At 39.6% G+C, this 25,139-nt stretch overlaps 1 protein-coding gene across 1 annotated transcript in view; it reads right to left on the bottom strand.

Annotated features, from left to right (window-relative positions):
• The window catches only part of LOC121509685 (V-type proton ATPase 116 kDa subunit a2-like), a 43,076-nt gene that overhangs the window by 11,541 nt on the left and 6,396 nt on the right, over positions 1-25,139 (bottom strand). The window contains exons 3-15 of the mRNA XM_041787263.1: positions 23,248-23,345; positions 18,823-18,960; positions 18,395-18,492; positions 13,579-13,705; positions 9,327-9,409; positions 9,106-9,199; positions 5,953-6,165; positions 4,840-4,990; positions 1,997-2,136; positions 1,759-1,916; positions 1,477-1,567; positions 1,024-1,142; positions 731-941 (exon numbers count right to left, since the gene is read on the bottom strand). Of these exons, the coding sequence (XP_041643197.1) occupies positions 731-941; positions 1,024-1,142; positions 1,477-1,567; positions 1,759-1,916; positions 1,997-2,136; positions 4,840-4,990; positions 5,953-6,165; positions 9,106-9,199; positions 9,327-9,409; positions 13,579-13,705; positions 18,395-18,492; positions 18,823-18,960; positions 23,248-23,345 (1,721 nt within the window). The remainder of the gene's footprint in view (positions 1-730; positions 942-1,023; positions 1,143-1,476; positions 1,568-1,758; positions 1,917-1,996; positions 2,137-4,839; positions 4,991-5,952; positions 6,166-9,105; positions 9,200-9,326; positions 9,410-13,578; positions 13,706-18,394; positions 18,493-18,822; positions 18,961-23,247; positions 23,346-25,139) is intronic.

The following is a 25,139-nucleotide window of genomic DNA, read 5'->3' as shown; positions in this document are numbered from 1 at the left end:
AATAGCCCATTAATGCCTTTAACTGTTACCAAATGTGTTTTGTAAAATGTCTTCAGCATCTCATAAGGATGCAGACACTAACATTAGCGTCTGCTGCAAACAGGAAACAGGCAGTGATGACACCAGGCTGGCATGAATAAAGTTGCTCATATCTACTACAGTGCATCGAACGTAGCTACGACAGAGCAGTCACAGCTACACCTGGTCTTATCATGTACGTTCATGCAAATGTTCATTAAGACAGGAGTAGTGCCAAATATAAATGTGTTTGTTGCAGGGTTTTGCACTGTCCTTTTCCACTGACGCACTAAGAAGTACTCAATCAAATCAGCACCCTACATGTTTGATTACTAAATAGTATTTCACTGTTTTTATGGATGACTATTATATAGACTACTGGATAGGATGGTTAGGGAGAGACTAGAAAAACAGGGTTAGACATGCTCCAGACACTGGGATCTGGATTTAAAACAGTGTGACTAAGACTAAAGCCTCTGGATTTGAGTGCCTGGTCAAACCGGGCACTGGCACCCTCAGTGCCCCTTCCTATTTGCCAGTATGAAGTCATAAATAAGGAAATAAATCCCTTTTGTTCCCAGGTCATTTTTTGTTATCATGGTATAGAAAGAGGTTCTGCCATTATTTGATTGGACTAATCTTGTATTAAAGTTCAGAATTCTGCTTTTTTTAACAGCTTTAATTTAAGCTTTTTGCAACAATAACTTCTCACCTGTCCGGGGTAGAGGGGCTGCATGGCATCCCCTGACATGAGGAACATGTTTATGAATTGGATGAGGATGCTTGGTGCCTGTCTGGAGTCTTTAGCAGAGAAGGCCAGCCACTTGTAGAAGATCATGAAGACCAGGTAGCCGAACAGACACAGCAGGAACAGCAGCTCGGGGAGAAACACCAAGTACAGGTTGTACTTCTTCCTAAAGTACCTGTTTTTAGAGGCAAAAATGGAGAATGTTATCAAAACCTCTGGGCTTTACAAGGTTAGAAAATAAAGATACAGGTGCTTACAAGTGATTGTAAGTGCTGAGGATGACGCCGAAGCTCATATGGATGATGCCTAGTATGACAGACATCTTCATTTTGTAGGAGTTCAGAAATGTGAGCCGGTTTGATGCCAAGTTCCAAATCTGTGAAAGAGGACGATGACATTTGCTGATTTATGAGACAGGAAGCTTTCTAAAAAATCTTCATCCTGGGACGAGTTTTCCTAAAGCTGCAGTTTCACTGACCTAAAGCACTGTTATGTATATATGGGAGGTCAAAACACACTGTAATACCTTTGTCTTTAAAAATACCAGCCTATGTGTAGACAGATTCTTAAAATATATCACACTAAAGCTTGCTAGTGAACATCCCTGTGACATGGAAGTCAAAGTTCTTCTTACTGTCTCTGTTAGTATGACAAAAACTCTTTGAATTTAGAGCAATCAGAAGAAGCAATGAGAAATCTTTAACACTCACTGGGTCAATTCCCAGAGGGTAAGGTCCCTGGAAAACATCCGTAACATTTGGATCAAGAGTGAGAAACCGATTCCCTTGGACATCTGCTTCCCTGTGGGACACAGAGAACAGCAGCATTGTGAGAAAAATGTGTGTCAGAATGAAACTAAACTGCAAAATAATTCCTTACATACAGCTTAAACCCATTTGTTAATCATGATTTTCACATAAAACACAATCCTCAAGTACTTCAGGGCCTGTTTAGCTGCTACAATGAGGCCTTCATAGGGGTAAGATACTCACGTCCACACTTTTGCCTTGAACATGGCATTCACACTCCAGCGAGAGCCAAAGAGGTTAAGAGACTTGGAGAAACAGTCGTTGTATATCAGGCCAGTGTAGATGGAGAACAAGCCCATCATCAGGATGATATACCGGCCCTCAAAGAACGTGTTCCAGATCTGCACACAGAAATCAAATCGGTCAAAAACACTTGGTACAAACTGTAATTCAGACTCAGAATGAGTCAAGTATTGCTTACCTCATTCCTGGTGTTTTTAAGTTTGCGGTTTTTCTCATAGAGCACCATCCAGAAGGCAAACAGAGCCATGATAACGCCATGACCGAGATCCCCGAACATCACAGCAAACAGGAACGGGAAGGTGATGATTGTAAAAGGAGCTTCAGACGACAGGGAGAAGAATGTTTCCATTTTAGTACAACTCAGAGGGAGGGATGCCACAAAACACGACGAATTTTAAAACAGTTTATTTTTTCTTTACATGGCAACACATATGAAAGTCCCTTTATTGTCATTGCACAATGTACAACAAAATTTGTTGAGCTACTCCTAAAAACAAAGAGGACTTACAGGAGAGAGTAATAAATAGAGCTAAAATAGTTTTAAAAAATTCCCTGTGCATTCAGTGCAACCGACAGTGTCAAAAACAAAGACACAGTTACATACAGGAAAAAAAATCCACAATAACAATAATACATAAGTTAATTAATTAAAAAAAATTCACATGCTTATTAGTGATCATATTGCACCTTATCCCATAATGATTCCTTTGGAGTTAAGTTCAGTAATGGCTGTGGGATAAAAACTATTCCTAAACCTTGATGTGCGAGTTTTTAGAGTCCTTAGACCGGGTGGCGGTAGTGTGAAAAGGTGGTTTAAGCGTTGAGTGATGTCCTTAAGGATGCAGTTGGTTCTACGGAGACGGTGTGTTTTGAAAGCGCCCTCCAGTGAGGGCAGGAGCAGTCCGATAATTTTTTGAGCAGTGTTGATGACTCTCTGGAGGGTTTTCTTGTTCGCTGCTGTGCAGTTTGCAAACCATGCTGCGATACAGCACGTTAGTAAACTCTCTATAGAGCAGTAGTATAAAGAGAGGAACAGCTTTTCAGACAGGTTTTTCCTGAAGGTTCTGACAAAATATAGCCTTTTCTGTGCCTTTTTTAACCAGAGGAAAGGTCCTCTTATAGTCACTATATTGCCAAAAGTATTCGCTCACCTGCCTTGACTCACATATGAACTTAAGTGACATGGTCCACCCTTTGCAGCTATAACACCTTCAACTCTTCTGGGAAGGCTTTCCACAAGGTTTAGGAGTGTGTTTATGTGAATTTTTGACCATTCTTCCAGAAGCGCATTTGTGAGGTCACACACTGATGTTGGACGAGAAGGCCTGGCTCTCAGTCTCCACTCTAATTCATCCCAAAGGTGTTAAGTCGGGTTGAGGTCAGGACTCTGTGCATGCCAGTCAAGTTCATCCACACCAAACTCTCTCATCCATGTCTTTATGGTCCTTGCTTTGTGCACTGGTGCACAGTCATGTTGGAACATGAAGGGGCCATCCTCAAACTGTTCCCACAAAGTTGGGAGCATGGAATTGTCCAAAATGTCTTGGTATGCCGAAGCATTCAGAGTTCCTTTCACTGGAACTAAGGGGCCAAGCCCAGGTCCAGAAAAACAAGCCCACACCATAATCCCCCCTCCACCAAACTTTACACTAGGCACAACGCAGTCAGACAAGTACTGTTCTCCTGGCAACTGCCAAACCCAGACTCGTCCATCAGATAGCCAGATGGAGAAGTGCTATTCATCACTCCAGAGAACGCGTCTCCACTGCCCTAGAGTTCAGTGGCGGCGTGCTTTACACCACTGCATCCGCTTTGCATTGCACTTGGTGATGTATGGCATTTTACGTGGCCTACCACCTGATGGCTGAGTTGCTGTCATTCCCAGTCGCTTCCACTTTGTTATAATACCACTGACAGTTGACTGTGGAATATTTAGGAGTGAGGTGGCATCCTATCACAGCACCATGCTGGAATTCACTGAGCTGCTGAGAGCGACCCATTCTTTCACAAATGTTTGTAGAAACAGTCTGCGTGCCTAGGTGCTTGATTTTATACACCTTTGGTCATGGAAGTGATGGGAACACCTGATTTCAATTATTTGGATGGGTGAGTGAATACTTTTGGCAATATAGTCTATGTCCCCAGAAACCTGAAGTTGGAGACACTTTCGACCTCTAGTCCTTCCATGTGTAGTGGCAAAAGGTCCCGCTGTTGTCCCCTGAAGTCTGCGATGATTTCCTTAGTTTTACTGAGTTTCAGTGTAGGGTTATCTTTGGTTGTAAATAGCCCAACATGTAAAGCAAACTCCTGTAAGTCATCAAAATTGCACAAATGCTTTTGCATGGTTACAGCAACAAAGCGTTGCCAATGCATTTGTGCAATTTCAACAGTGTCACCTACAGTGCTCTCTGTCCGAAGGGGAATAAACAAACTCTTGCCTCTTCATGAGAGGAAAGACTTGAGAATGTCGGCATCTGCTGACCTGTGAATTTAAATGGACTGCTGCTTCTTTCTTTTTAAAACGTGGCAGCTTTGATTAAAAAAAACAATTAATAAAATGAATGATCGTGAAATAAAAATAAGAAATCTAAAGTTTTTTCAAAGTGTTCCCACTTTTCAATAGTTCCAATCATCAGAATAACAGACTTTATAATTCAGTCAGGACCACTTTGTCAAGAATACATGATTTACAGTTAGAAATATTTCTTAATTAGCCCCCTGGGAACCATTCAGATCAGGCAGTCTGCACCCTTTGTTTGCCCACAAATAACACAGACAGTAGAGACAAGTTTTACAAGCTTTAAATTAAACATTGTAGATATTCTATCCGTGTTATCTCAGGAGGGAGTGACTGCTGTTGACATGCAGGCTGTGGAAACACCTTTAGCTTTGATACAGCAAATGAGATGTTTGAAGAGCTCCAGACTTAGAGTTTACATTTTGTCACAGGCAAATGTGTTTTGTTTTGAGCTTTTTCTCTTGATGCATGTGTGAAAATACAGAAAAATAGTAGCCACTCACCAGGGTTAACCTCCCTGTAACTTCCCACTCCGTAGGCGTCCACGATATTCTGGAAGCCGGAGGTGAATTTGTTTGTCCTTATCAGGGTGGGAGGGGTGTCGGTGGTGGGGATACGATTGACAAACGAAGGAACCGTGGCTCCACTTTTTCTCTGCAAATCAATGGAAAAATGAAAACTTGAGCATGTCACAAAATAATAATTCATTCTAAGAGGGTTGTCATGAAAGCAGAATGGTGAATTTCAATATCATTATACTTACGCACCTGTTGTAACCTAAACAGAGAAATAATGGGACAACCTGTAAAGGGATCGCTGAGTAAGACAGTGTGGCTCTCCCAATATCTGAGCAGGTATGTGTAAGCCAGAGTCCTCCGGTCCCTGTTCCTTTTTTTGTAATTAGCTTAGGCTTTGCTGTGTGTGAATTACAGCAGTTGTCTGTCATGGGCAACTTCTATATACTGTTTAAGCAGCACAAGTAAGCTGATGAAGTTCTGGTCTTGCAAACATATTTGCAAATTAGGACAGAGTGCAAGAGTTCACTCATAATTTTCATTTCATTCATACCTCACCTATACACCTGTATAGGTGTGGCACCTATACAGCTGTGATTTGAAAAAAAAGGTTATTTTCTAAAGCTACAGTGTTTTTTCTAAACAACCTTCCACTAAAATATAGAAAAATCCATCATTTAAAACCACATAATGTCAAAAAGTAAGGGAATTTTTGACAACTAAACAATGTGAAGTCTATAATATTTGATAAAAACAGCAAAAGTAGGAAGCATAAAAAAGAAAAGCTTCTTTGTAGTCAAGACAAAATGTCATTTTTATACTCAGATGGAAAACAAATAAGCCTCTGTGGCAGCAGTTAATTATGTTAATAAATCTGTGTATATGTGAACTCTAAATGCACGCTCTGTCTGCAGACTGGATGAACAGAGGGCTTCAGTACCCTCCACAAGTATGAAGACTCTCTTTCATCAACAATAGAGGTCAGACTAAATAGTGCTTTCATTTATGATGTGAATGCATGAGTTGGACTTGTTAAATGATGCCGATGAATCTAATGCCAGCGTTAAATAAACAGAGAAAGAAGAATGTTAGTTTTCTCACCGATCCCTCCTCCAGAGCTCTCCTCAGGGTGGGGATATCGTTTACAGGACACCAGACCTCGGCGATCAGACACTTGTTGGTTACATCAAAACTGCACAGGTTCAGGATGTAGTAGATGGCCTTCATCTTCTTAACCTGGATGACCCAGGTATAGACGGACTCTGAGGCCTTTATCAGGACCTGCCTCAGGTAGTCCTCGGTCCTGTGAAGGACCTGGAGACAAAGAGACAGACGGAGGTATAAGTGAAGTGCATTATATTATTAATGATATTTAAGACTTTTTAAAAAGGGATACTTTATTTTAGGGCTGACCCCGAATAGTTAAAAAGTGGATATTTCAAAAGAGCCTCAGTTAATTAATGACTTAGTTTATCTGTTGTGCTGCTGCCAATAAGAATATAGATAACAACAATAGACAATCAGTCAACAAGAGGAAATGTCTGACCAATTATCTGACTGAAAACTAAATATACAGGTGTAAAAGTGAAGTTAAATATCCATACATTCTGAACCTTGGTTCCTAACTTGGGGTCCGGGGCCCGCTTAGGAGGGTGCAAGAAATATCAGGGGGGGCACGAGGGTCCGTCTGCTCTGAGGTTGTTAGAATTAGGGTCATTCAAACAATCTAAAATTTTGATAAAACACATGAATGGTTCATCCAAAAATATTTTGGTAACAATACTTGTGTTTTTGGCTATTTCGTTTGGCTTTAAATGTGGAAACCATTCAAATTGATGTGTATTTCTGACAGCAATGAGTCACTTTCTTTTTCGTGTGGGTCTTTGGGGGGGTGGCCACAGTTCTTCTCAGATATGTGAATGGGGGGGGCGGCTTCGTGGAAAAAAGGTTAGGGACTTTTTTTGTCTTAATGATGTTGTTTTCAGCCTACAGCTCACAAAAAAATTTAAAAAAAAATTACTATGTTGAAGAATAAGACTGTTGTGGAAAGTCCAATCTGCAAAGGTTTCCTGAGCCTTCATTCTCTCACTCTGGTTCAGTACACAACCACAATCATGGAGAAGACTGCTGACTTCACAGCTGTCCAGGAGACAATCATTGACATTCTCCACAAGGAGGGTAAGCCACAGAAGGTCTCTGCTGAAAGGGCAGTCTGTTCTCAGAGTCTGTATCCAATTATATTCATGGAAAGTTGACTGGAATGGAAAAGTGTGGTAAGAGAAGACGCAAAAGCAACATAGATGAGATCAGCCTTCAGAGGACTGTCAAACAAAGCAGACTCAAGAACTTAGGGGGGATTCACAAGGAGAGGACTGAGACTGGAGTCAGTGGATCAAGAGGCATCACACAGAGGGGTCCAAGAAATGGACTACAGGTGTCCTGTTCCTGGTGTCAAGTCAACCCTGAAGCACCGACACATCATCAGCTTCTCACAAAGGCCAAGGAGAAAAAATACTGGACTGTTGGTCAGGGGTACAAAGTCCTATATTCAGATGAAAGTCTATTTTGAATTTAATTTGTAAAACCAAGGTTCCAGAGTCTGGAGAAAGATCTGAGAGGCACAGAATCCAAGGTGCTTGAATTCCAGTGTTTTCAGTTTCTACAGTTAATGTTTGAGGTGCCATGTCATCTGCTGGTCTACTGGTCTTGATCAAGTCCAGAGTCAATGCCATCAGCCATCTACCAGGAGATTTTAGAAACCTTTATGCTTCCTTCTGCTGAGAATATTTATGGTGATACTGATTTCGTTTTCCCCTGCCCATAGGAAAGCCAAAACTACCAGAAACTGGTTTACTGACTGTGGTATTGCTGTGTTAGATATGCCAGCCAACTGGTTCTAACCTGAACCCCGTAGAGGATCTCTGGGGGGAAGATCAGAGACACCAGACTCAACAATCCAGACAAGCTGATGACTGCGATCAGAACCTGGGCTTCATAACACCCCAGCAGTGCCACGGTGCCATGACACCTTACAATAATCAAGATTAAAACAATAAACGTCTTGAAATATTTCTCCCTGTATGAGATGAATCTACAATATTTGGAAGTTTTACTTGGTGAATTAAATTACAGGGAAAAAAATAACTTTTTCATGATATTCTAATTTTCTAAGAAAAACCAGTAAATATGAAATCAAAAATTTTACATTGAAAGGAATTTAAAAGCAGACTAGAAAAATTATTGGGATGTTATACCAAATAAAAATGCACTAAGGATACGTCAGTTTATCAATACATTTGTACCGGTATGCATGTACACAAACAGGCAGGATGGATAGCAGACTAACTTCATAAAATCCAGACTGAATAAAGAGTTCTCGAAAACTTTTTCAGTTTAATATAGCAATATAACAAAGAGCAATAAGCAATACAAATGTTAAAGTTGCATTTGTTTACATTCTTTAGTGCTGTTTTTTGAGTTTGGGACTATGAGGCAGATAACACACACAGTCCAGGAACAGGAGCACATGAAAGAAGCTTGCATGAAAGCGTGGAGAAAAAATCAGTTCACTTTCAGCTGAAGTCTCATGCTGATCATGTGCTACACGAGAGCAATTCTGTTCCTCAGTTACAGCGAGTTAAAGCCGCCAAATCATTCACGGCGAAAAGCTCCAGAATGAAACCTAACAGACCCTAAAACCAGGACAGACTGCCAAAAAGACTAAATCTGGGTTAATCTTTTAGAAAATAAGTCAGCCATTTCATTTTGTTCTGGAGATCTTTGACCATGAAAGGATGGTAAAAAGCAGAAATCCTCAGTGGCTTTAATTTTGTTCAGTGAAGAGAGGGGACTGTGCAAGCTGCTGTTGAAAAAGGTTGATTCCTGAATAAAACACCTAGAACCATCAAACTTAATCTCCCTTATATTTACAACCCTGGCGAGGCTGAAAGCATACAAATGATTTCATATGATTTACATGCATCATTTAAAAACAACAGCCTTTGTTTGCATTTCCCCCTGAAGAGCTTCAGAAATGAGTGAACTGTGTGACACTGTCTGACCGTCAAATTTTGATTTTTCACAGGAAAACATTCCCTACCTGTGGACAAGACAAGATCAGCAAAGAGGAGGTAAAAATGTGTCCACAGGGGGCGCCAAAATCAGCATAAACTAAAAGTTCCTCACAGGATCTTTAAGAGGAAGATGACAGGTCAACCTTCCTTGATAATTTTCTTTAAGTACATGTAAACATACTGTGTGCAGGTCCTGAATACGAGTCCTGAGTCCTTCTACAACGTCGTTCCTCTCATCATTGCTGCTGGGATATGGGTACAGGTGACAGTGATAGCTGTGGGGGAATAAAGATGTTATTCAAATATGACTGAGGCAAGAAATAAAATAATTTGAACATTTAAAAGCTCTCTGCTCCGCAATTTATAGAAAAAAATAAAGAATGAAGAAAAGTGGATGTTTACCAGTCGCAGATCTTCTTCACTTTCTGACCAATTTGGTCTCCCCAGTAAGAGATGAGGAACACCACCTTCTTGGTCGGCTCATTCTGTTTAACAAAGTCAAAGTAATGTTCATCGATAAGAAGAGAAAATACAGGAAATATTCTATAAACATGAGTTTCATGTGGTTTAAGTGCGGCTCAGACTACACGATTCGTCATATGCCGAGATCACCACTGTTACTGCAACTGTGTGTGAGTTCACAGGTCGCCAGGGGGGCGGGTCAAAGAGCTAATGTTAGCAGCCTGTTAGTCACATAATGTGCCAGTTATAGACCCTTCCATTCGTGTATCAAAAGGGATCCATATGGACTAGGGCTGGGCAATTAATTGAAACTTAGATTAAATTGCAATATGGCCAGCTTCAATTTTTAAATCACAGAGTGCAATATTTCTTTGCTCTAATATTTGTGTCGAAATACTAGTTTTAAACTTTTTTGCAGCAGAGATATTATGCATGACATATGATGGAACAATTCAAGTGCCATTTTTTTAGAATAGCCAACAAAAAATCCTACTTTCTTAATTTTTCTACTTTTTTCTTATAAAATATGAGAATGACAGAAAACCCTTCAATGCAACAATTCATATCCATTTGGCAATATGAGTCAAAATCATCAGAATGTGATATTTTAAAGAATTGTTCAGCCCTTGTTTAGAAATAAACGAAAGATAAGGAATAATTGTGTATCAAATCGCAATATTGGGGGGAAAAATTGCAATTAGATCATTTTCTAAATCATTCAGCCCTAATATGGACCGGCTCTCCTTAACCCTTTACCTACTGAGTCTAAAAATGGCAATTTGGTCATATTTTGTTATTATGGCTGCAAAATAGTCAGGAAATACCCTAAGTCTGAGAGCTTTTGTCCCTTTTCCCAGGAGTACTTGAAATTGACTTTTTAACATCTGGTTAATGATTATTAATCCGTGAGAATCTGTGTAGCGGTCTCGCAATACTTCTGATGTTTTGCTATGGCGTTTTGAATTTTTCTGATCGGACAAACTTTGACAGAGTTACGGTAATAATACTCTGGACATATAAAACACAGCACCGATGCTGGGTCAGTAGGTAAAGGGTAAAAATAGAACTTGAGGTATGAATGTGATAAAATATCAAGGAAATCGCTGCATGTACGCATAAACCCCGGGAGGAAAAAAGTTGGGACTTAATGTCACTCTAGTAAATGATGATACACAGACAGATAGCAAATGTTCTCCTATTTGTAGGCATCAGGATTCATGTCCTTAACTTTAGATCAGGGTGTAAAACTAGACAATGATGCAAGAAAAATTCTGGCATGCTAGTCTTATCAAATTGTGGTCATGTGGCGTCTTGGACACATCATTAGTTACGCCAATGATTTTCAAAGATATTTTGTCCAAGGCACACCATCATATTCATGCAATATCTCCTCTTTAACATGTCTTTATTTCCATCTTTATTTGATGTATAGTTGTAGTAATAATTTATGGTTGTTCAAATCCAAAACACACACCCAGATAATCCTGGCCTTCACCATGTGGGAACAGCTGAAACATAAAAATACACTCTAAAAGTTGTGTTTTTGCAGTGTACATTTCAGCTATCTGCCTTATTCACAGTTGTTGATAAAAGCAATCTGCTGTAGCAAATCCAAAACTTTTTGCACAAGTTACTGGGCAGTTTTACACCAAATTATTCAAAAGATGTCCACATGAAATAAAGGCAGTTAGAAAATACCAGAAATACCTCTGAAAATATTCGCTTCCTGAAAGGAATTTTTTGATACTTAATGGTATTGCTAGTTTTAAAACATTATTATTCTAACAATGATTATCCTATCAGTGCTATGATAAAAAAATACCAGTGCTAACACATGTAAAAGTATGTTAAGTTGTTGTATAGTGAAAGTGATCATGCATGGTTGGACAAATTCCAAAGGCACGCCAAGAGTTTCCTGAATGCACAGCAGTGTGCCTCGCCACACATTTGAGAAGCACGGCTTTATGCCACACTACAAGACCGTTTGTCTTTCCTAACGCGCAGAATTGGGCTCAACATTTGACGATCAGCTGCAACTGTGCAGTAAGTCCAAAACCTGGCTTAACTAACATAGTCTGAGCCTGTCTTTACTCATGATACGTTATGTTTCATAATACTGGGTTCATGATCTGCTATGACTGTTTTAAAAACAAAATTATATGCTTCTCCAAGTCTTAGTCTTAAATCTTAGACTTTGAGAAAATTAGTGTTAATATACAGTCATAAAATCAAGTTGTTTGTTCTTAAAAAGTACTAGAGATTGAAATTTTCACCTTGCACAGCTAAAAATGCACTACATGAGGTCTGAAAAAGCTGCAAGACTGCTGGTTTCATTTACTTTCAACCTAACTGTCACTGCAGTCGTATATTTTTCTAAATGCATCATCAACACGTTTGCTCTGCTTGTAAATCTTCTGGATTTCCGGGGTATAAAAGCATGTCTGACATTCCCTAACTGATCGGTTGCAGTCCTGCATGCCTGCCCTCGGGTCGAGCAGAGGAAATGGATAAGTGGATTAGTGCTGTCATTTACTGTGAATGGATAAGATCGCAGCGCTCATGAGAACAGACACTTTCTGGACTTTTCTTTGCATATTTTTACATTTAAAGGTTACTACTTTTCTTCTCTTTTCAGTAATGTCTCAAATGTTGAAAATACAGTGCTTGAATTCAATTTGAGGTATATTAGCAATATTTTACAGATTTGCATTTCATGGCCCAAAATAGGCACTAAAAGTGAATTAATTTAGACCTATCTGCTCTTAATTCTTTGCACTGTCCATCAGATTTGATCTTATCAATAGAAACTCCATTAATAGAAAGCTTATCTGTGGTGCATTAAAGTCATGTGCACAGACAGAATTTGAGGGTTAATGTACTCACAAGTTTACTTCCTCCTATGGTCACATGTGGGCTGAGAGAGGATCCACTCTATAAGCTTTGTGGACAGAGGGGGACTTTGGCAGACATACTGCCCTGGTGTAAAACAGCTTTAGGCCATGGGCGGTACAGGTGGCACCATGACAGTCCTCCTGTCTACTGCAGATGCAATAGAACGGGAGAGATCTAAGAAGAGGACAGCTGTCTTGAAGAAGACAATCACCTTCATCAAGGAAGAAGCCAAGCCCATCTAGAGCAAAACACCAAGGTCCAACCTGCTGCAGGCTGCCAGTACATGGGAGATAAGGGTCAACATGTGAGGGAAGCCACACATGACCCTCCAGCCAGACATAGTGCTGTGGCCAAACACTGACCGGAAAATAATTATGGTCAAACTAATAGTTCAACAGGAATGAGGCGGCAAAGTGGCCAATGAGAGTTAGGCCTTGATATGCCAGCCCCCAGTCCAGGACTTCAGCGATAAGAGAGTTTAAAGTTATAACATCTCCAGGTCTGATCATGGATAGAATCAAAAAGCTTCCAATCTTTGTAACACCACATACACTGTAACCCTAAGAGCCATTCAAAATGTCATGTGACTTAAGCTTCAATTCCACATGCTGCACCTCTGCTGCAATCTAGGTACTAGCTTCGCTCTGAACAAAGGCACACCGGTAGCATGTCTGAGCTGCTTGGTGGTGCAGTGCAGCAACGAGTTGCTTGCGACTCAAGATCACAAGAAAACTAAGAATTCATGGAGGAATATGATGTAAACAGAGGATAACTTACTGAGGCTTGTCATTCATTTTGACATGATTTCAGGACTTTATTGCTTCTGCCATGAGCGAGAACATTACAAAGTTAAAAGGTTTACGTGTGGTTTCATGTAAAATTCAGTGGTTTTTCACCTCAATAGTTAACTGGTCTTTGTCAATGGCGCTGTAGTAGCTCTGTGACCCACTGACCTCCTGATGACCTTTTGCCTGTGCCACAGGATGATAAGTAATCTTGATACAGTCTGACAGAGTCTGTGCATTATGGCTCACACTTTTCTGGCTGTTTGGATTGATCTCATCTTTGTGGATTTAGCAGCATCTGGTGCTGAAACGTAGACCTGGTGCAATTCTCCAGTGAAGTGGAGCAGAGTGGTGCTTCTGGGATGCAACAGGGACGGACCAGAGCACATACAGTGGAACTACAATGACTGACTTGAAAGGGAGTGATTTGCTCCACAGGGCCCTATGCAAGAGGACTGCGTCACAGGCAAAATATGTGTAAATTGGAGGTTACAGAAAGAAAATAGTTAACGTACCGTGCTGGGATCTTCCAGATATTCCTCGACCTCTGCATAGCTGAGTATCGTGTAGCCTTTACAAACCCTCCAAAGCATCCGCTCAAAAGCCTCAATCTTTGACCTCTGAATGAGCCCAGAGATGAACCTGCAAGAGAGCAAGGAAGCATTTTAAAACAGCATAAAATCACGAGTGAGGTAGACCACCTATGTAGCATTTTCAATGATTTGGTACTTTTTTGATACCATGTGTTTTAAACAACGCAATGTAGGATTTTTGTAAAAATCTAAATGATAAAACAGTAAAAGTTCCCTTTTACTTCTGAGGAACTGACTAATTTAACTTATTTTTTTCCTTTTAACTTCCACGAATGAAGGATGATGAAGGATTTCTCTGGTTTTGAAAACTGTTGGAAATATTTGAGGTAATGTAGGTGTTTGAAAATAAAACATTAAATAACATACATCTTTTAAATAGGACAATTCAATGCAGGAATTTGGCAAAATTTGCCTTTAACCTAATCAGAGCTAAGGCTACCAAAAGCACCCTCAAAAACCCAAGTACTGTGTGAAAGCCTCCCAAAACCGCTTCAGAAATAGCACAGAATTTTAGCATTTACTAAAATCTTTATTTCTCATGGAAAAACCCCAGTTTAAAGGGATACTTCAACATTTTGGCAAATTTGCCCATTGCCATAATTCTTATAGTCTTAGTAATAGGTTCGTTACCTTTAGTTGTCAGTGCAAGCTATTTTTAGATCGGCACTGCCGAGTTCGGAGCTGCTGTGCCAACTCAATGTTAGCAGACGGTATTCCTGGCTTTTCCTCATCAAACTCATCAAATACACAATAACAACTCCAAAACAGTCACGTGGAGAAGTTGTGACCTGCACATTCACCACGCTATGAAATAATCATGGAACACTACGAGACGGAGATGTTTTAAAGCTAAATGCAAAGTGGGAACTACACTCCAGACATGGCTGCTGCATTGTGTCACTCCGCCCAGTGGTTTACTCAAGAAATAGTTTCGAGTATTTGCTCCACGTGTTGTAATGTTACATAATTATTAGGGGTGCACGATAACTATCGGGTTGATAGATAGCCGATAACAGGAAATTATTACGTCGTTCTTATCGGTCCGATATCATTAGGACGAGCCCCTATATTTTTGTCAGCACGGTCGTGTTGGCGTTTGTTTTCTTTCTCAGGAGACTACACATTTCAAAACAGCAGGTGGCGCCGCAGTACACGACCTGCTATTAAAGCACCAAAGAAGAAGAGAAAGTAGCAGCCCTTGTGCTAAAATGCTAACAACACGGTGGCGTTAGTCAGTATTTACGGGGAGGATAACACGACCGTGTGTGTAGAATTTGCCCTGCAAAGGTCGCAAAGAGTAGAAAGAAGTCCTCGACAGATCTTTTAAGTCACTTAAGAGTCATCATCCTAACAACGTTAAAACGAAGCAGCAGCACCCACTAGCCTCAGCCGCGGGCATTAGCAGCCATTGAAAACTGCAGAAAGCTTGCCTGAGCCAAAAGGCGCAACATTATAACAAAATCAGTCTGACAGTCTCCTGATCCATCGCTACTTTCATAGATGTATACCTGCCTGCTCTGTTTGATGTGGTTTCATTCAGTCTGATCGAGGTTATGAACAAAAGTTAGCCACAGACCACGGTAGACTTTACATCCTTAACCTATCTCTGATATGACTTATGTCAGTGCATATTTTTACTCTTTATGTCAAACATCAGCTCGCTTTAATTCTGGCTGAAGCAAAAAAAGAAAAAAAACCCAGACCCCCAAAAATCTCCATTTGTTAAACATAACATCCTGTTATCATTTGGTTTTATGGGGGAAAACCTATGTCAGTTGTTTGTGTATGTTGTACTTGGTACACAAATGTTTAACTAAGAAAAGTGAACTATAATAACAGTTATAAAGTCAGAATGGTTCTTTTTTTTTTTTGAAAAACATGAGTGATATTAGTTAAAATGAGTTATAAATATCTTTGCTCACTACGTATTAACCCCTTACCCCAAGATGTGCATTAACACATCAAATAAACTTCTTTTGTTAAATCAACAATTGAAAAAAATATATCGGTTATTATCGGTTATCAGCCATCAGGAGTAGGAAATTATCGGTTATCGGTATCGGTTCAGAAAAATAGCGTGCATCACTAATAATTATACTTTATTATTTCATAGCATGGTGAATGTGCAGATCACAACTTCTCCACGAGAGCGTTTTGGAGTCGTTGGATTGTGTATTTGATGAGTTTGATGAGGGAAAGCCGGAATACCATCTGCTTACATTGAGTTTGCACAGCAGCTCTGAACTCGGCAGCGCTGATCTAAAAATAGCTTGCACTGACAACTAAAGGTAACGAACCTATTACTAAGACTATAGGAATTATGGCAATGGGCGAATTTGCCAAAATGTTGAAGTATCCCTTTAAAGCTGAAACACCTCAGCTGTAACTGCAAGTCATTGCATTTCTTAGACCTTTTTAAAAACATCAGAAACACAGCACAAAATGAAACAACTAAACTGACTGAATTTGTCTTGGTAGCAGATATTATTTTGAGATTCAAACCATTTAAAAACCTAAAAGCAGAAGCTGATAAATTAAATGCCAGGTCATCTTGGAAAGGGGGTTTCCAAAATTTTCAGCCCATGACCCCAAAAATTATTGTGCAGGAGACCAAGGACCTCCAACATCCCTGCAGGTGGATGTGACAACGCATCATGTCAAAATTTACATTTTAAGGAGTTTTTGTCGTCATTACTTTCATTTAAGCACAAATGTCACTCTGTAAACTATGATTTTATTTTAAATTGAGCTAATTTTAAGGAAACATTTTACAGTAATGGATAATACATACCACTCTTTATTATTTTAAATTTGTCTTTGTTTTTGGAAACCGTCCTGTGACCCCTCCAGGGGTCCTAACCCCCAGTTTGGGAACCACTGATCTATGATACCATCTCCCCCCTCACTCATGTCCTCTGTCATTGCTCCAGTAAATAAATAAATAAATAAATAAATAAATAAATAAATAAATAAATAATTCACCCATTAACTTTTCTGTGTGGAGGCTAAAACAAAAATGCTTTTTTTCATACCATACGCTGCCCACAGATGTATTTCAGTGAGTCATGTTGCAGTTCATTGGTTATGCGATGCAGAAATCTGCAAGTTTATCGCAAAAAAAAGCACAGACTTTGCAGTCAGTCTTAAAGGTAGATGCATGCAAATGTGGCATCCAGTCTAAATGGATTAAAAGTCTTTATATGTTCGTATTAATTTCCACAGCTCACTGCTTCAAAACGTCCAAATTATCAGCAGCCACACAAGTTCACTTTCTGGCTAAATTAAATTGGGAGAGAGGGAGGAGAATCAATGTTTTCATGAGAGCACATGACAGCAATCTTGTTATCATCACACAGACAGTGGCTTTAACCAGAACAGTTGTACATTATTGAAGTTACAGTGTTCTCAGTTAAACATAACAAAGGCTGTGGCTCTGATACTGTCAGACGATCTGTATTATGACTGCAGGAAGTTCAGCACTGAGCTCAGCGCTGCTCCTTTGAACTTCCACTAACACTGCATGTTCAAAATCCACAGAAACTCACATTCAACTAAATCTCTGTTCTTTCCTCTGACTCCACATTATTCCCACACCAATGGCTTTTTCAGGAGTTGAAAAATTAAACAATAACTTATTGTTTTATCGAGAGTTGGTGGCAAAGAGCCATTTGAGTTCTTGCATGAGTGATTGTGCGTGGGCTGTGTATACAAAGTGTGCCTGTCAGTGAGGGAATTACTGGGTGAAAGAAAGACCGCAGAATATTTACTGATGCAGAAAGCTTATTCTTTAGAGACTCCTTGAAGCAGCAACTGTGCAACCAGCTTACTTTTTCATAACCCAATTGATAGAATCAAATGATAAAACTATTTTACTGTTAAATAGTCATGACAGATGTTACAGTGTTCAACCATGACAGACATGAGGCCTATATTCACTAGCTCTGTTCTAGCGCAAAATTAAAGCAAACCCAATCTTTAAACTAGTTAGTTTGTAACTTGCATTGTGTCATTTTTTTAATTAAGACAGAGACTTACGGTTAATCTTAATAAGTAGAGCATAACATACAAAATTACTCATTATTGCCAGACTTTTTGAATCCAGAAATCCCCTAAATAGAACCTGTCTGACAAAATGAAGTAGGCTAAAAAAGCAACACAACATGGCGCCGTCTAAAGATATTCAATAGCAGATGAGAAACAAAGTCAATGACATCTATTGGTCTGGAAAGGGTTGCAAAGCAATTTCTGAGGCTTTGGGACTCCAGCGAACTACGGTGAGAGCCATTATCCACAAATGGAGAAAACTTTGAATAGTGCTGAACCTTCCCAGGAGTGGCCGGCCTACCAAAATGACCCCAAGAGTGCATCAATGACTCATTCTGGAGGTCACAAAATAACCCAGAACAACACCTAGAGACCTGGTTAAAAAGCCATTTCAAAGGCCTTGGGACCCCAGCGAATTCCAGTGAGAGTCATTATTCACAAATGGAGAAAACTTGGAACAGTGAACAGTGAACCTTCCCAGGAGTGGCCGGCTTTCCAGAGTGACCCCAAGAGTGCATCACTGACTCATCCAGGAGGTCACAAAAGAGTCCAGAACAACACCTAAAGACCTGATGACACTATTGACACACTTATGGCATACTGGTAGAACCAGCGCTAGCGCTTAATGTCAAGTTTAGGATAAATCAATGAGCACACATGTCTAACTTGGCAAAAAAAAGACATTCATCCTCACCCCAGTTTGGCTCCCAGCCTCTGCATGCTGCTGTAGTCCATCATTGTGTCTTTTTCTAGGAATGGAAACTCTTCATACTGCACTTGGATGGGTTCTCGCTAGAAGTTATAATAGGAAGATTAAGGCAAGGGAAGTATTCTTTAAAGGACAATTCATAAATATAGCAGCTGATAAAAGTTACAGGATAAAAACAAAAATAATCACAACATAATGACAACAAAAGACATGACACTGAGTAGAAATAATACATCAGAATATAAAAAAAACTGAACAAATAAAGAACTACAACATCATGCCATAATATAACATCAAATACAAAACACATCAAAATATCCTCAAATTTGGAAGAAGGTCAAAATAAAACCAAAGATGATTTTCTATTGAATAGATTTTAGATTAAATAAAAAGATGGAAAATGCCACACTAACCTCAGAAGGTTTCTGTACAAAGTTGCGTGTGATTCTCAGCATGTGTGTGTACTCGGTCAGCTCCAGAAGATTCCTCTGCAGCTTCTCTTTATTCCTCGTGACTTCTCCTAACTCCACTTCAAGCCTCTGCAGCTGCTCCTGTATCCAGAGATATAATAGTAATAATAAACTACACATAAGGTGGTAATATTTCAAATCAAGTTAAAAAACGTATGGACTTGGGTAAGTTTACAAGTCATGACTCTAAAAGAAAATATTTAGCATTCATTAGGCTGTTTAAACTCTACATTAGCGCTAATGAAGTGGAAAAGTGACATATCATTGCCTTTCTTCTTCTGCAGTGTAGGAAAAAGCTATGCCAAATAAATACTCAGTTTCTTCAGGCTTAAATATGGGTGGTTATATTAAGAGTCTTTTTCTTACCTACCATATTTTTACTGGCCTGTGTTATATCCTGACATTTATCCTGCTTAATTCAAGTTTTTTTTTTTTAATCTATCATGTCTGTGCTGCTTATTATGTGTCAAAGAAGGCCAAATCTACCTACAGGTCTAAATAAAGTTACCTTATCTTGCCTTACCTTACCTAATCACTGAATTATTTTGGCCTTTAAGCATATTTAGATCTTAGGCAAATAATGCATGAGAAAAAAATGTGATACAGGAGAAAAAACAATACTTCTTTAGCTCCAATTGTAAGTGTTTTTTGATATTTTTTCTCACGGAACCAAAATAAATCAAACATTTTTAACCTCTAAATCTACCTCACAGCAGACACTGTTGGTCCATGCAGGTCTGAACCCTAATAAGGGGCCCATGCACGCCTGAGATTCACCTCCTTGAAAATCTAACTGCATGTTGAAACAATGCGGCCTGCAAGTCCTGAGACTGATCCACTGGTTGGCACTGGCGACTGCCAGTTTCTATAACATCTCAGGTGTTAGATAAATGCCTCCAGACAGTGATATAAGTCAAATCTACTTGCAGGAATCCAAAAATATCAGACTTTCATTTCCTCACGTCTCTGACCAAAGAAGTGCAAAATATTCTCTGTCCTCTATCTCAGGAGTTCTAAACCTTTTCAGCCTGCGACCCCCAAAATAAGGGTGACAGAGCCCGGGGACCCCCACTGTACCTGAGGGTGGTTGAACACAGCCATGCACATTCAACAATAGTCACGTGCAGACAAGGCAGCCCAATAGGGGGGATAAATGGGAGAGCTTTCTGGGGCCCAGCCAAACTGGGGGCCAGCAAAATTATGGTCCATTGTGAAGTTAAGGTGTGGTATTTTATATTTAACCTGAATAATAACCACTTATATCAAAGAAAAAAAATTAATTTCATTAGTGTAGTAAGAAGCTGTCATTTAAAAATGTAAATGTCTTTGTTGAAAACAGAATTAAAATACATTTAAAAAATGGGTTCATAATGGCAAGAAATGGTGGGAAAGGTGGTGAAATTGGATTTTAAAAGTAGCAGAAATGGGTTAGAAATGCCAAACATTTGATAAAAGTGGTAAAATAACCAAACACAATCGCAAAAATGGGTTAAAGGGGCAAAAAGGGGCATATTAAGTGGTAAAAGGGGATTAAAAAGTGGCAAAAATAGGTGGAAATTTGGTGAAACGGGATGAAAATGAATATAAACTGGCAAGAAAGGGTTAGCTGAGGCAGAAAAAGTCAGACACTTGCAAAAATGGGCATATAAAATTGTGAAATGTGGCTCAAAAGGTGGTAAAAGGGATTAATAGTCACAATAATGCATCAAAAGAGCCAACAATAGGCAGACAGTAGCAAGATTTGGTTTAAGTTGCAAAAACATGCAGAAAAAAGTGGTGGAAAGAGTTGAAAATGGACAAAAAATGGGTTTTAAGTTGCAAAATGTGTTACATTGATAAAATTGGTGAGAAAAAGTGATCAGAGTGATTAAAATTTGGCAAAATTGGTGTAAGAGGCAACAGTGTAATTTAAAAAATGTTCTTAGTTTTTTAAGGCATCTGGAGACCCCCTCTCAGTGTCTTGCGACCCCCAATGGAGTCCTAACCCCAACCTTGAGAACCCCTGCTCTGTCTAACCAAATACGGCCGCTAAATCAGACGTCTCCTCCGTTTTTTCTTTACGATAACTGCAGTTTAATCAACTGTTGATCGGTATTTATCAGCTCCAACTCTAGCATAATATGCTATGTTTCAGTTGCCATGGTTTTCTGTACACAAAAAGCAGGAAATGTATCAGGAACTTGGATAACAATCATGCTGTGCAGAGTGACGCACACACCAACACACAAGTATGTAGTTCTGCCTGTGGTGTGAGTCAGTACAGCAAAGATAAGACCAGTTCAAAGCAGATGCAGTAGCAAAAATAATGCTTAAGCATGACATAAATTTAAATCACTGTATTTTTCCTGTCCTTCGCAATAAATGTTAAATATCGCAGTCCTACAAAATCATAAGAACCCTTCTTTCTCTAAACAACCCTGTGATGGCACATTAAACTCATGTCTGAGCATGAGATCAAAGAAAAATGATTTTATTAGTCTCTCTGTGCAAACTTCTTTGTAACTGAACCTGTAGTTTTAAGTTTTATTTTTTTTCCTGCTGAGGTGTGTCTGCTGCTGACAGCACCGTATTTTCTGAAGTGGGTGTTCACATTAAAAGCACCTTAGGAAAATAAAATCTAAGGACTTTTTTGGTTCGAAATAGCATATCTGTCATTAAATTTCTTTTTAGCAGTGGTACCGTCAAGTTTAAGCAGATACAGAGTTCACTAGCTGCTTCTCTGACCTCATCTGCACCGTACAAAGTAAAACTACCGGCAATCGTCTATTTGCCTTGTTTGTCATTAATTCGAGCTTTTAGTTAGTTAGTTTAGGCAGGCTATGGAGTCAAGCTCTGTCTCAATCAGCTGATCTAATGCAAGCTCCCGTCAGCTGAAGGTCAGCCGATTTGCCCAAAGCACACTACTGGCCGACTGCTCCCATGCTGCTCTGCAGGCAAACTGTTCTCCAGGCTCTGCCACTCTCTCTGCAGGCTGCTCTTGCAACCCTCCTCCACCCCAGGTCCTCCTTTATTTTGCTTCTCCCTTAGGCCTTGTCCACATGGAGATGAAAACAATATATTTCTGTTTCATTTTGAAAAAGATTTCCGTAAACACAGGATTGTTCCCGGAAATTTCCGCGGAAGCATGGAGCCCCTGAAAACAACTGAAAACGCTGTAGTAAATCTGCCAAGCCTGTAAGTGGCGCTGTAACGCTGCCATGGAAATGAAAGAAAGAAGATTACAAAAAACTGCCACAAACATTCTCCTGGTTGCCGTTCTGGTTGTTCTCCGGGGTGGATTTAAGAACGTCTGGTGTATGCCGTTCGCGGTGGTGGTAAAGGACAATCAGATTTTGCTGTAAAAGCCACAACAAGCTCAGTAGCTTCTGCAGCACAAACACATCCCTGTAATCCGCCATTGCTGTTTTGCTTCGACACACGCATGCGGCTTAAGTGGGCTATGCTATGTATGACGTAATCATTTCAAGAAAGATGTGGTTGGCTGTCCACACGGAGACGAAACTGTAGGCATTTACAGATTTGTTCACTCTGGGACCCAAAAGCGCCGTTTCCGTGTGGATGAAATGCCAATACAACAAAAACTTTTGAGTATACTCCTGAATTCATCTCAGTGTGGATGGGGCCTTAATCAATGTCATCTTCCTCACCTTGTGGATATTAAAGTGGCCCTAACATCCTTTTATATTTCTGAATGTGGCCCTCAGTGGAAAAAAGTCTGGACACCCCTGACATAACGTGTTTAAGCCTAAGACAGGCCAACAGAGACGTTGTGCAAAGCAAGCACACTCGCCATGTTCTGTTATTACAGACATTAAACTTGGAGAAGAAAGAAGAGGCATTTTACCCAATTACTGAGCTGAATGTTGATCACAACAGCACAGCTAGACAGTGCTTGGTTAGAACCTCGCTGCTTGTCATTTTAGAGTGAAACATGCTTTGCTCAGCTTAGTCTGAACTGCTGTCTGTCATATATCACTCTGGTCTTAACTACAACACAATGCATGCAGTTAAACTGGTGATGACAATGTTGCAAAAATCCATTTTGTCAGATATTGTACTAGTGATGGTATCAATACCAGGATAGCTTGCTTTAGTTTCATCTGACTGGAAGAAAATGGTGTAAGAGTAAAATACTGAGTGAAGAGGCATTGCTTATTTGAATCAAGTAATTTTATAATTTACTGCAAAAATTCAGACATTTGTGATGCACTTGTTGTGAAAGCTGATACTGAAATAAACCAAAAAAGGTATTTACTGTGCAGCTCTACTCTAGACTAGTTAAAAGATATATCCAGATATGTAACTAATCATAAGCTATTAGCCTTTTATAAAAGAATAAAGGAAGTGCCAAATAATGACACAACTAACCATTATAGTCATGACATGCTTTGGTAAAGGAGCCACAGGGTTCACATCTCCCTCAGGTAGTGAAATGTCCGCTTTCTTCACTTCCCTCAGAAGGTATCCTGTTAAATAAAGGACATGAAACACATTTTTAAAATATTTTTAACAGCAGCCAGCCTTTAAAAACCAGAAGGTCTGATAATCCTAAATGTCTAGCAGTGTGTCATTCTCCTCTTAATCTAATAATAAAACCTTCAGCCAACCATTGCATTTCATTTGATAAAATCTACAACCAGCTGACATTTCTCATGACTGTACGTTCACTAGTTTTCACTTCACTGAAAAGCCAACCATGTCTTATAGTGTTACCATCTCAGCTTTTTCTTAACCCCATTTATGACATTTTCACAGTATTTTCATTGATCTACAGGTACATCTCGAAAAATTAGAATATCGTGAAAAAGTTCAAAATTTTTTGTCAGTCTTTTCTTAAAGTGAAACCCATTTATTACATAGACTCATTACACATAGAGTGAAATATTTCAAGCCTTTATTTCTTGAAATGTTGATAATTATGGCTTCCAGGTAAGAAAACCCAAAATTCAGTGTCTCAGAAAATTAGAATATTACATTAGATCAATAAAAAAGGATATTTTAAACAGAAATGTCAGGCTTCTGAAAAGTCTATTCATTTCTATGCCTTCAATACTTGGTTGGGCCTCCTTTTGCATGAATTACTGCATCAATGCGGCGTGGCATGGAGGCGATCAGCCTGTGGCACTGCTCAGGTGTAACGGAAGCCCAGGTTGCTTTGATAGTGGCCTTCAGGTCATCTGCATTGTTGGGTCTGGTGTCTCTCATCTTCCTCTTGACAATACCCCATAGATTCTCTATGGGGTTCAGGTCAGAATCAAGCACAGTAACACCATGGTCATTGAACCAGCTTTTGGTACCTTTGGCAGTGTGGGCAGGTGCCAAGTCCTGCTGGAAAATGAAATCAGCATCTCCATAAAGCTTGTCAGCAGAAGGAAGCATGAAGGTCTCTAAAATGTCCTGGTAGATGGCTGCATTGACTGACACTAAAGTTTGTAATGAGGATGAACACAGAAAAAGACTTCAGCTGTCTGTTGGTCCTGTCTAAAGTAGAAAAAAATAATGAATACAACCAAAAGGATTCCAGCAGCAAATAGCAGCACAAACTGAGCTCATTTTCTCCTCTGTCTGATCTCAAAGTCTGATTTCCAAATCATACTGCTCTACTCATCTTCAAGCACCAAAGCTTCTGTAAAGTTAGTCAGCTTCCAGCAGTTGGCTCTTGTTTTGTGTCTGAATGTGGAGATGAACTATCAGCGTCTCTCTTCTCTGTGATTGGCTGTTTGATTTGGTAGACATGACAGCTGTATGTTAGGCTGTTTTGCTTTTCCAAGTACATTCACTTACTAAGCATATATTTTGGTTTTAGAGATGTAACAAACATTTTATATATTGTGCTACAGGTTTTGCGTTCTGTGCTACAAGATTGTAGATTGATTGAACCTCTGTAGCACCAGCGCTATGGGCAAGAAAAGTTAACGTACAGCCCTGCTTATGCTGGTGCACCTTTTCCTACCTCACTTTTTCCTTCCACTCAACTTTCTATGAATATGCTTGGATACAGCACTCTGTGAACAAGCAGCTTCTTTAGCAATGACCTTTTGTGGCTTACCCTCCTTGTGGAGGGTGTCAGTGACTGTCTTCTGGACATCTGTCAAGTCTGCAGTCTTCCCCATGATTGTGTAGCCTACTGACCCAGACTGAGAGACCATTTAAAGGCTCAGGAAACCTTTGCAGGTGATTGGAGTTCATCAGCTGATTAGGGTGTGACACCATGACTCTCCAATATTTAACTTTTTCACAATATTCAAATTTTTGGAGAC

This window comes from Cheilinus undulatus, linkage group 5 (assembly GCF_018320785.1).
Source record: "Cheilinus undulatus linkage group 5, ASM1832078v1, whole genome shotgun sequence".
NCBI lineage: Eukaryota > Metazoa > Chordata > Actinopteri > Labriformes > Labridae > Cheilinus > Cheilinus undulatus.
Note: the sequence above shows the minus strand (reverse complement) of the source record. Positions and strands in the feature narration are given on the sequence as shown.